This window comes from Carica papaya, chromosome 9 (assembly GCF_054855325.1).
Source record: "Carica papaya isolate Zhongbai chromosome 9, ASM5485532v1, whole genome shotgun sequence".
Lineage (NCBI taxonomy): Eukaryota > Viridiplantae > Streptophyta > Magnoliopsida > Brassicales > Caricaceae > Carica > Carica papaya.
In genome coordinates, this window is record NC_142317.1 from 6,468,284 (window position 1) to 6,481,382 (window position 13,099).

The 13,099-nt window shown below is 38.2% G+C and overlaps 1 protein-coding gene across 1 annotated transcript; it reads left to right on the plus strand.

Moving 5' to 3' along the window:
• The first annotated feature begins 5,149 nt into the window (after positions 1-5,149).
• On the plus strand, positions 5,150-6,126 carry LOC110820582 (uncharacterized). Its single transcript, XM_022050096.2, has one exon. The coding sequence runs from the start codon at positions 5,491-5,493 to the stop codon at positions 6,001-6,003; it is 513 nt and encodes a 170-aa protein (XP_021905788.1). The 5' UTR covers positions 5,150-5,490; the 3' UTR covers positions 6,004-6,126.
• The last annotated feature ends 6,973 nt before the right edge of the window (positions 6,127-13,099 follow it).

Genomic DNA, 13,099 nt, shown 5'->3' on the forward strand with positions numbered 1-13,099 from the left:
CTCCTTAAGAACTATGATTGTAATATTTTGTATCACTTGCGCAAGTGCAATGTGGTAGCCGACGCGCTTAATAGAAAAAGTGCAGATATGTTAACTCACATAATAGTTTCTGAATGCAAGGTAATAAGAACCGCACAACATATACGAATTCAGGACTTGAAGAGAGTTACATACTTGGCCCACTTGACTGTCCAACCAGAATTGATCCAGAGAATAAAGAAAGCTCAATGAACCGATTTCTCCATAGCAGCTCTCAAGAAGGATGTAGAACATGGATTAAACCTAGAATTTTGAGTCTTTGTTGACGGGTTGCTCAAATTTTAGGATATGATGTGTGTTTCAGATGGTAGTGAACTGAAAATGGACATTATGACAAAGGCTCATAGCTCAAAATTTGTCATACATCTCGAAAGTACAAAAATGTATCAAAGCATGCAACTCTAGTTTTGGTGGAGTGGGATAGAAAGAGAGATAAGTGACTTTGTCTCTAAGTGTCTGCTATGTCAACAGGCTAAGGTAGAGCATTAACGCTCAGGTGGGCTACTTCAGCCATTACCAATTCTGGAGTGGAAGTGAGAACATATCACAATAGACTTCGTGACAGGGTTGTCTAAGGCATGTTCGTGACATGATACTATATGGGTAATTATCGACCAGTTCACCAAGCCCTCTCACTTCTTGGCTATCAAGATGACTGACCCCTTGAACAAGTTAGAAAGAATATATACAAGAGATAGTCAGGTTACATAGAGTTCCAGTGACAGTGGTACCCGACAGAGATCCCAGATTCACTTCTTAGTTTTGGTCTAGTTTTCAATAAGTCATGGGAATAAAACTATCCTTTATCACCGCATTCTACCCTCAAACCGATAAATAATCAAAGATGACGATTCACACATTAGAGGATATTCTTTGAGCTTTTGTTCTAGACTTCGGGGGCCATTGGGATGATCATCTACCTTTCATAGAGTTCGCCTACAATAACAACTAACAAGCAAATATCGGCATGGTCCCGTATGAGGCATTGTATGACTGCCCCTGTAAGTCACCAATTTGTTGGAAAGATGTGGGTGATAGAAAATTATTTAGCCCATATCTTGTAGAGGAGACTACAGCCAAGATAGTTAAGATCATGAAGAACATCCAGACAGCTCAGAGTAGATAGAAGAGTTATGTATATACCCGAAGGAGAGATTTGCAATTTGAGAAAGGTGATCGAGTGTTTCTTAAGGTCACTCCTTTCAAGAGAATTAGCAGATTTGACAAGAGTGAAAAATTAAATTCTCGGTTCATTAGGTCATTTGAGATCTTAAACAATATTGGTATGATCGCCTACAGACTGGTACTACCTCTAGAACTATCCAGGGTGCATAATGTGTTTCATGTGTACATACTATGCAAACAATCCGGACCCCTCACACATCCTGTACTACGAGCATCTTTCACTTCAGGAGGATCTATCCTATGAAGAAGTACCAGTAGGCATTGTAGACCGAAAGAGTAAAGTACTTTGCAATAAAAAAATTCTTTTTCGTCAAGGTCTTATGGCAAAATCACACACAGAAAGATGCCACATGAGAGCTAGAATCGGACTTCAGAACCCAGTACCCCCAACTGTTTGACTAAGTGAGAGGGTGATAAATTTGAGAGACCAAGTTTTTTCTTAAGAGAGAGAGAATTGTAATACTCGAGTCATGAATTTAGCCTGGAATAAATTTTTTTATTTTTAAAATATATATAAATAATTAAAAATATTATTTTAATTTAATTTTATTAAATTTTTTGAGGAAAAATAAGTTAGGTATGAAATTGAAAGCAATTTTGGGGAAGATGGGTGAAATTAAGTTCAATGGGTGTTTTTGAAAGAAAAGTTAGAAATAAGAGGTTAAAATATAAAAAGAGAAAATTCGACCATATGGGACGACCTAGTCAGCAGCCACAGCAAACCACAGCATGTCGCGTGGCAAAATATGTTGACATCGGCGCCATGCAAGAAGCCACGCAGGCGATATGCATGCCCAGTGATCTGACAGCCCAGATTTAATCCCGCGCACGTGAACGACTCAGATGTCACCCAAATTTTTAGGTGCGATTGGATGAACGAGATCAATCACGATGAACGGCCAAGATTCACCCATGCAATCAACCTAAACAGGCAACGACCAGATGACTCTCCTCGCTCTACGTCGACACGAACGGACGGTTCAGATCGATGCGAGATAGGTATTTAAACATCGTATCATAGGAGAACCCTAACCCTAGGTGAATCTATCCTCACCGGAGAAGAAGAACCAAACACCGAAGAAGGAGACCGACCCCCGGCTGTTGTTGCACCAAAGCCGCCGCCGACCACCCAAAAAGATAAAATTTTCTCTTTCCCACTCAAAGTTCAATTGTGAGTCTCTCTGTGGTCATATTGGAGTAAAATGGATGGCGGATGAGTCAGAAACTGAGGGCAAAGTCTGGCGGAGTCGTCTTAATCGAAACCTTAAAACCCCTCCGATAAGCCCCTCTTGTTTCCCGTTTCACACAATTTTTTAACTATTATGTTTACCGTCATTTTTTGTGCAGATTAGCAGAAGAAGAAACCCCAGTCGCAAAGGAGAACTAGCTGAGCCGCTGCACTCGAAGACCCCCCGTCGGTAGGTTTGGTTTCTTGTGATTTTTTTACCAACCGAGACCCCCTAACGTGTTTTTTCATAGAAATATGTATAAAATCAACCAAAACTGGCCAAAACTAACCAGGTCGAGGTAAACCACCACCGTGGGCAACGGAGCCGATGCCAAAGCATGAGGACTCCAATGTGCCAGAACCCTAAAATTGGCTGAAAAGAGTTTTCAACACTTATTTTAGATTTTTGATGTTTTTTTAGGAATGTAACGAGTAATTTAGATTATCGCATGATAAATTCAAAAAACTCGAGACTCATTAGGAGGCGTAGTAGATAGCACGATATTTCAAAATATCGATTCGGGTAAGAATTCCTAACCCTATTCTCAATTACGTAAATTGAGGATTAATAATCGATAATTGTGTATTTTATAAAAATTAAAAAAAAAACTCTAAAAATATTACAGGTCGCTAGTGGAGACATAACCGATTAGTTCACATTTATCCTAATTCCCTATTTATTTTCCTATACTGCTTAACTTGCTTACTATTATATTATACATGTTTAAATTGATAGTTTCTATGGTTTTCTCGATTATCTGGTTTATTTGGTTCCTCCTACATTTTTATTTGATTATCTGGTTATTCGGTTATTGATTATGATAAACTATATCGCTTACTTAAATGTCGTTTAAATTGATCAGTGAATATGAAATGAAACGTTGGTATGCTTTAGTAGTTGTTTGAATCTAAATAAATAAAAGCTTACTGAGTATCTTGGGAAATGATAAACGAACCTGGTACATAGAGAACCCTACCGTGGACATTACTTCAATCGAATGAAGTTAAGAAGTCTTATACTGAAAGAGTTTTAGGAGATATAGTTCATCCTTATACCAGACGAAGTATCGAGGGGATGATGTTTTAGGCGCCCATTACCGGACGAGAAAGGGGAACGGCTGAGTTAATTGTTAAATCTTGATACTGGGTCCACAAGTAGAGAGATATCCTTATGGACCCACAGAGGTTCCAGTAAGTAGATTAAAAAAGAAGGATTGCTGGTCCTATGCATGAAATTGAAATGTCATTTAGATAATTGTATTCATAGGTTTATTTTGGAAAAAAAAAATCGTAATGGTAAGTATTGAATAAAAAGTTTTAAAGTTAAATATATTTACTTAAATAAAGACTTCATTAGTTATTTTATTATTTTTACCAACTTTCGATTTTTCGTATTAGTGATTAGTGTGATATTTTTATTGGGGTAGTGTAGTTCATCATTTTATTAACCATTTCATATAAAGAAGATCAAGATTCAGATCCCGATCAGTAAGAAAGTTGTAAATAGTTCACCTTTCGGACTCCCTTCAAATGCTAGTGGGAAAGTTAACCCTTATGATATTTATTTATTTTTATTATTGTTTATTTTTTTATGAACCAATATAGAAGGGACATTTCCGTAATTCTATTAAACATCCCAATTTACTGTGTAAGCAATGTAAATCTTAACCTTATTGTTCGTTTTTGCATTTAAAAATATAAATTTATTTACTTTTAAGATTACACGTCTTCACATTATTACCCTTAATTATATCAATCCAATGTTAGGATTTTTCAATAAATAAGTAAGAAATTTTTGCTATTAAAAGTGCTTTAAAAATAAACTTATGCTAGCACTTATGCCGATATTGTTGGGTATTTTCTAAGTGTAGGCCGATATTTTTTATTGCTACTTAATTTTATTTTTTTTTTTGAATTCGTGAAAAGTAATTAATTAAATTACTGAAGTTATTGAGCCTACAAATTATTTCCTATGGACTAAAGTTTTATTTTATTCCTATGATGTACTGAAATAAAATAACAAAATCTCACAACTATAAATAACTCATGATTCTCAGCTCAAATATTAATTTCTTGCACTATTTTCTCATCGCCAAATAAAACAAAAGGTTTCTCTCTAAGAAAAAATTAAATGTAAAATATCATGTATTTATTAATTTATTTATTAGTTTTGTGATTTACCTAAGATCTTGTATTTATTAGTTAAATTGTTTTTCAATTTTTAATTTCCCTACAAATAGCTGTAGTGGTACTTGCATGGTGCTGACATCATCATTGAAGCATATATATATATATATATGTATATGCTTTGTGAGCAAGGAAACTAGCTATTTCCCATAGCACAATACAAACATTTCTTTTCTCAAGAGTTGTATAATTGTGCATTAACCCAAGTTAACCCAGAAAAGACAAATCATATAGTGGATTCCAGAATTTGTTGATGTTACAATCTAAGTTAATACACTTTCCACTTGTATCCATTTGTTTCACTAAATTATAACAAAAACAAAAATCAATGCCTTAATTAATTAGCTCTCACTTTCTTCTTTTCGGTTGGGAATAAAACCCACAATTAATTTTAATTAAATTAACGTTTCCTTTCCCTTTTTCTGTGGTTAGGATAAGATATATCTGTATATACACATATACAATATATATATATATATATATGGTTCAGAAGCAATTGAATTACAAAGCACACCAAAGAAAAATATATTTATATTATTATTTTAGTAGAAAGGCGGTGGTGCTAAACGGATTATAATTACGGGAAAAAAATTCTCAGATCCTGACATGCCTACCATTTCAAACTAATTAATTATCTTCACGGGGTGGTGACCCGTCTTACCATCACACTCACTCTCTCTCTCTCTCTCTGTATATATATATATATATGTATATCTCGATCTCCCACTTTCATGCACCATAATCTGATCATCACGAGTCATCGCACACTTTACTTTTCTCTACAAAAACCCTCTCTACGTATAACGTAATTCATCAAATAGAAATATTTTCTTCAAACAACACAAAAAGAAATGCGCACCCACTTCTCTGAATCATTCACCTTCTTCTTTCTCTTCATGATGATGATCTCTGCAACTTCTTTGGCGTCCCGGTTTATCGGCGGCGGGGTTGGCGGTTACACTGGAACCAAAACGGTGCCGTCTCCTGAAACCTCTACGGGGTCTAACGAGCCAGGCGGGGCTACTGGGTCTGCCAGTGGACCCAACTGGGATTACAGTTGGGCATGGGGTTCAAGCCCCGGCAGCGGATGGGGTTTCGGTTCGGGCTCAGGACGGTCACCCAACGGGTTCGGGAAGGGTTCCGGGTTTGGGTTCGGTACAGGGTCGGGTTCGGGCAGCGGGTATGGATTCGGATTTGGAAGTGGTGGAGCTCACGGTGGAGGATATGGCTATGGAAGTGGAAATGGAAACTCTGGTGGCGGCGGCTCTGGTGGGACCGGTGGTTCTGGTGGGGGAGGTGGTGGTTCAGGCGACCATAGCACGCACTCTCCATGGGAGGCTAAAGACAGAAATCACCACGGTTAAAGCTTGAGAAGAGCGGTCATTATATATACATATACATATAAAGCTAGGCCGCGCTTGCATGCTTTCTAGCAAATATGTAAGATGGAATGTGGGAGTTATAATTAAGTTATAGTATTTTATGTAGTCTTATAGTTTTGGTTTCCAGATAATATATATATATATATGTGTGTGTGTGTAACATATACACCTGAACCTGACTAATGCTCAAGAATACTCAACTTATATATATATATATATATATATATATAGTGACTGTTTGTCTAAATCTATGGTTTAACTCGATATTATTTGGGTCATTCTGGATTTGTTTATCCCAGCTTTTCTGGTCTTTTTAGTTTTCTTGTGCTTTAAGCTCATTTTTAGAACAACTTTTTTCCCATTTTCCCATTAAAGGGCAAGCTCGGCGCAGTCATGAATTTAATCCTAAAAGTCAAATTTAAAGTTAGGATCTAACTGAAGGGATCTAATTTTGGCGTTTCATTCATTTAATTTAATTTGAATTTAGGCATTAAAATCATGCTCATTTCTTATTCTACTGCTATTAATTTTAAACTGGAGAAACATAATTACAAATCCAACCGTTTAATTTGAATTTGGGTTGTAGCCCAAATAATTAGTTTGGGTCTTAATCCGTATTCATTTGGGCTTTTAAACCCAATTTAGAAACTGAAATTTATTGGGTACGTTCTTTTTTTTTTTTGGCTGTCTTCTCTTCTACCTTTTTTCTCCTTCTTTCCATGTGTGAACACCATTAACATTATGTAAAATTTTTTGATACACATAATAATATAACAGCTATTTGGCAGTAATATAATATAACTATATTGTATAATACCCAAATTTTATCCATCCATGTACGTATTGATCGCTGATAATTCTAATTTTTTTAACATATTTTCTAAAATTTTTCACTGTTTTCTCTATATCATTAATTTCCTCTTGTATATTTAAGAACTCTTAGATTTTTCTTAGAAAATGAAAAAAATAATAATAATAACATTACATTGATATTTTTTAAAAGTATTTAATATTAATTTATTGTTAATAATTCTATATTTATTATAAATTTATGTAAATAACATTTATTTTAAAATTAAATTTTTATATATTATTTTTGTTACAAAATGAAGAAGAAAACACAACATAATGAACTAGATGTTATATATTCTAGACCAAAATACTCCAAAGAGATCGTTTCTAGTAAAATTGAGGAGATTAACAAAAGATTGAGGATAAAAATAAAGGCACAGGGAAGCTAAGAAATCAGCGTATTAATTCCCTTCTCTACAAACATATTAAACATGAACAGTCCAATTCTTGTCTATATGCATTTTTATAGCTTGTCAGGCATTGATATGAAAAACTTTGTTGCGAACAACCTTATTCTGGACCTGAACCGCGATCATGTTGTCCATTTCTAGAAGCACTTTGCACGCACCTAGATTCTAGGTCATATACAGGCCATCAAGAGCGCCCCAAAGCTTAGCCTGTAAGACAAAGCAAATCCCAATGTTTCTATTAAATCCCCTAAGCTAAGCTATAACACCCCTAAACTCTTGGGTGTTAAATATACTTGTTGTCATCCCTTAACTAAACTATAACTACTAAACAGACATTTTCTGCGTTCAACTATCCACTATACATTAAATAATCCAATTCATCTAAATATATTCAATATATCACACATTACAACCACCAATACCAAAATGATAGGTGGAAACTCCCGTTTATAAAAGGGAATGTTAAATTATAACTTCATAAGTGTAAGTCAAGATGAGTCTATACAGTTTGACTAATCCGATTCCTCTAAATATTATACCGTAGTTGGTACTCCTAAGTCTATTCCATGTACTACTGCATCTGAAAATAATATAGAATGAGCATACTCTAGCACAATAAAGTGAATTCGGAACATAAAACAAAGTATGGAAAAACATTTCCATTTTTAGCCTAGCATCCCCCCCTGTGTAAACCTACTCCATGTGCAGATATGCCCCAACCACTTACTTCCACCCGTCTCCCTCAAAAGTCCTCAATTATTCTCTAACCAATTAATAATACTGACTAGTCTACCTCCTCATCACCGTTGGTGTGTCCTGTACCTACAAAGACCTAATTAACACATATTTCACAATCTATGACAATTATATAAGTTTACTCTAAACTTGTATTCAAAATACAATGATCTTACACATATGTATAGTCATGCCAACCACATCGGCACCAGAATATCCCCACTTGTCACTCACTATAACCCAACACAAACACCATAACAGTAATCCTAAGTGATACACTACTAAAGTAGTTCAACCATAAAACACATGCAAACATCGACCTTCACTCGGCCACCCACATCAACACTACACCGACCATTATTCGACCGCATTCACACACACCAACACCACAATAACCCTCACTCGGCCACATACACACACACTAACACCCTAACAGCCCTCGCTCGGCCACCCACACACTAACACCCAACGACCTCACTCAGCCATCCACACACACTCTAACCCCCAATGACCCTCACTTAGCCACCCACCTCAACCACACCAGCCACACACGCACATCCTCACCACACCAGCCCTCACCCAACAGCCACCAAGTGACCATACGCACGCATACAGTTCTGCCACTATTGGTAACCCACCGGCTACCCCTAGCCCACACACACACCATTCCACCATTATTGGCTAATCACCGATCGTATCAAAGCCACACACGCACTACATTGTCTTGGTTCGCCTCTCAATGGCTATTCCAAGGCCACACACACACTATTCCGCCACACCGGTACTCACCGGCCCTCCTCAAGGCCACACACACTATTCCGCCACCATTGGCACCCACCGACCATCATATGGCCACATACTCATCCCACTACGCCATCACTGGCAACCGACCATTGAATGGCCACTCATACAACACACACAGCCCTTATCGACACATTAGAACACACACTCCTTCAAAATCCAGTGATGCTCCCAGATTGTTTTACCTATTTTCACCCTTATCTCTCTATCTCCACACAATTCCTTCCTATCATCCCTAACCTCGACTCAGACGTTCTTACTACCTGAACTTTCTGCAACATTATTTATTTCCTTTCTCCTTTCTCTTCTCATAAACCAGAAAGTAAAAATTCAAGGTGAATCGCAATATTGAAATTCAAAACTTTTTTACCCTTTTCTAGTATTCGATACTCACTTACCAAAAAATCCGGCAAGAATTTCATAATTGATTTACCATTACAAAGTTCACCATTCAAAATCCACTTACCTTTCCTTTCCGAGTGGGGTGTCGGATCGCCTTCATCTGTGGTTGCACTCTGATAAAGTCTCTCGCGCTACCTCCTCCTTCTTAGCCTTGCGAGAGTTGCTTTCTCCTTTCTTTCTTAGTCGAGCTTTCTCCCTTTTTTCTTTATATTAACCTCACCCTCAAACCCTTCTGATGTTGCAGATGAGAAGAAGAAAAAGAAAGCTATTCATGCAGGTTAGGGGTTCAGGCTCAGGTGGGTTTTTTTTTCCCTTATTTTATTGGGCCGAATGAGACCTTGTGTAACACCCTAAAATAGGATTTTAATGTAATTTAAAATTAATAAATATAATTTTTTAATTTTTACTAATTTAATGAAATTGAAAATAATTTAAAAAAAAAAGAGTCAAAATTTGGATTCTGATGGTATTTTTAAAAGAAAAATTAGAAACCGGAGGTCAAATTATAATTTAGAAAAGTTCTACCACGTGGGACGCCGAATCAGCAGCTTCGACAAATCAGGACGCGTCGCATGGCGGCGAACACTAACGCAGTACCACGCACGGGGGCCATGCGAGTGATTCACGTGCCCACGATCGAACTGCTCAGATCCGTTCCCGCGTGCACAAACGGTTCAGATGCGCTCTCACCCCAAACACAATCGGATGGTTAGATTTGAACGCGGTCGGACGGTTCAGGTTAGATCACGATGGACGGTACATATTGGATCGCGATGAACGGTCCAGATCTACTCCCTATTTAATCGCGATCGGATGGTTCAGATCAAACGCGATGGACGACCCAGATAAAAAATGGACGGATATAAATAACCCTCATCCACACCAAACCCTAACCCTAGCCGCCAGACCTTCCTCGCTGGAGAAGAAGACCCAACCGCCGGGAAGGAGACTGTCATCACCCGTCGCCGCACTGGAGCCCTTTCCGACCACCAAAAAAGGTAAAAAAAAAAAAATTGCTCAGAATTCAATTCTAAACACACCCATGGCCAAATTAGAGTAAAAGAACCAGCTAATTGGCCAGAAAACGCAAGCGAAGCTTGGCGATGCCACTGCGGAGAATTTCACAAAACCCCTCCGATGAGACCCTTTCTGATTCCCGTTCTGTGTAATTTTTCTACCGTTGTGATCACCGTATCGTTCTCTACAGGTTGACCAGAGCAAAACACACAATCACAACATGAGCCGGAGGAGCCGCCACACCAGAGAGCCCCGCCGCTTGTGAGTTTCAGTTTTTTTATATTTTTTCGGCCAACTGATGCTCTTTAACATATTTTCTCGCAGGGATCGATACAAAATCGGCCAAATTCCACCAAAAATGGCCAAACACAGTCGACCCAAGGCGGACCGCTGCCGCGGATAGCGGCGGCGTCGCCAGAGCACAGTGAAGCCACCGTGCCGGAATTCCAAAAGTGGCTAAGTGGGCCATTGGAATGATTTTGGGTTTGTTTGGGATATTTGTAAGTACTATTAGCGCGTTTTAATTTTCGAAAAAAAATTCAGGGAATCCAAAAATTGCCCGTAGGCGCGGTCGAACAGGTTAGCTTTTCGGACATCAAATCGAGTAAGGATCCCCCATCCTATTTCCTATCATAGAATTATAGTCTAAATAAATAATAATATGATATTTTGTGTGAATTTAAAAAATGTGCATAATTAATTACAGATTGCTAATGGAGCCAAAACCGAAAATTCTCTACTGTTGCTTTATTGATTGTTTTACAGTTTAAATGCATGATAATATCTTATTAATTAATTTTATGGCTTTGAATGCATGTTTGGTTTATTCTATGTGTTTAATGCTGAATCGGAAAAAAATGAAGGTTAAATGGTAAAAATTATGTGATGAAATGAATAGATGAAACGGCAGCCTTACTAAAAATCCTGTGAGATGGTGTAGGGATCGGGTATATAGAGAATCCTACTGTGAACATTTTTTCATATCGGACGGGGTATGGAGACTTGACAATTTGGTGCTAATACCGGATGGGGTATGGGGACGGTCCGTAATTTAGAATGTCAAATGAAAAGGTTCACGTGTAGCAGAGATGTAAAACCCAAGAAATTCCTCTTTATTTTTATAATTATTATTTTATCTTATTTTATCTTATTTTATTTTATTTTAATTTATTCTATATAAATATAAATAAGTATTAATAGAATTTAATTTAATTTAATGGAAATAATAATAATAATAATAATAATAATAATAAGGGGTAGAAATTATTTAGGGATTAAATTAAAAATAATTTTGAAAAAAATGGGCGAAAATTTGGGTTCTGTGGGTATTTTTGAAAGAAAAATCGAAAACTGTGGGTCAAAACGCAATTTAAAAAGATTGCACCACGTCAGCTGCCCCGGCCAACCAAGACGCGTCGCGTGGCAGAGACGCTGGCGCGGGAAGCCACGTGGGCGATCCACGTGCGTACGATCGAACGGCTGAGATCTGTTCCCGTGCGCACGGACGGCCCAGATCAAAACGCGCACGGATGACACAGATTGAATCACACACGGACGGTCAAGATTGAATCGCGATGAACGGTCCAGATTTATTTTCTATTTAATCGCGATCGGACAATCCAGATTAAATGCGATGGACGGCTCAGATAAAAAGCGGATGGTTATAAATAATCTCATCCGCACCCAAACCCTAACCCTAGCCCCCATAGCCCCCATAGCCCCTCGCCGGAGAAGACAGCCCAGCCGCTGGGAAGCCGACCACCGCCACCCGCTGCCGTACCGGAGGAATTTCTGGCCGCCAAATGAGGTAAAAATTCTACCCTTTGCTCAGAATTCGATTTTAAACCCACCTATGACCAATTCGGAGCAAAAGCACTGGTCAATTGGCGGAAAAACACCGCTGAAGCCCAGCGGCGCCACCGTGGGGTGTCTCGATGTTTGCCTTCGATGAGGCCCTTCCTGATTTTTATTCAACATGATTTTTCCACTTTTGTGATCACCGTTCCCTCATCTACAGGTTGATCGGAGAAAAACACCAAACCGCGACATGAGCTGGAGGAGCCGCCGCACCGGAGAGCCCCACCACCGGTAAGTTTCAATTTTGTATTTTTTCGGTTCACCGAGGGCCCTAAGGGTGTTTTATCATAGGAACAGATGCAAGTTTGGCTGAATTCGGCCGAAAACAGCCGAAAACAGCCAATCCGAGGTGGATTGCAGCCGCGAACGGCGGCGCCGTCGCCAGAGCACAGTGGAGCCGCCATGCCGAAATTCCAAAATTGGCCGAGTAGGCCCTGGGTCTAATTTTTGGGTTATTTGGGACATGTGTAGGTTCCATAAGCGCATTTCAGTTCCCGAAAAAAAATTTAGGAAACCCAAGGACCGCCCGTAGGCGCAGTGAAAATCTAGTTTTTGGTGTAATATTAGGTAAGGACCCATCACCATATTTCCTATCATGGAATTGAAGTTTGAATAAATGATAATACTGTATTTTATACAAATTAAATAGATTTACATAATTAATTACGGTTGCTAATGGAGCCCGAACCGCACATTATTCTCTGTCGATTTCAGTTTGATTTATTTTATAGTTTAAATGCATTATGGTATCTGGTTTATCTATTCTATGATTTTAAATGCATGTATCACTGCTCACTTCACTACTGTTTAATTTTGAGAATCTAAGATATGTTTGCTTTGTCGGATGCACATTACTTGTTTATGTATTCATATTTGAGTTGGTAACGGAGACTAAGGAAAAATAGGAAATGGCTGTGATTTGATAAAAGGATAAGATAACAGCCTCACTAGATATCCTGGGAGATGTTGGAAGGACCGGATTCATAGGGAACCCTACCGTGAAC

Bases quoted from the DNA above. Each gene is read 5' to 3' on its own strand.
- LOC110820582 (XM_022050096.2), top strand. From the start codon at position 5,491: ATGCGCACCCACTTCTCTGAATCATTCACCTTCTTCTTTCTCTTCATG.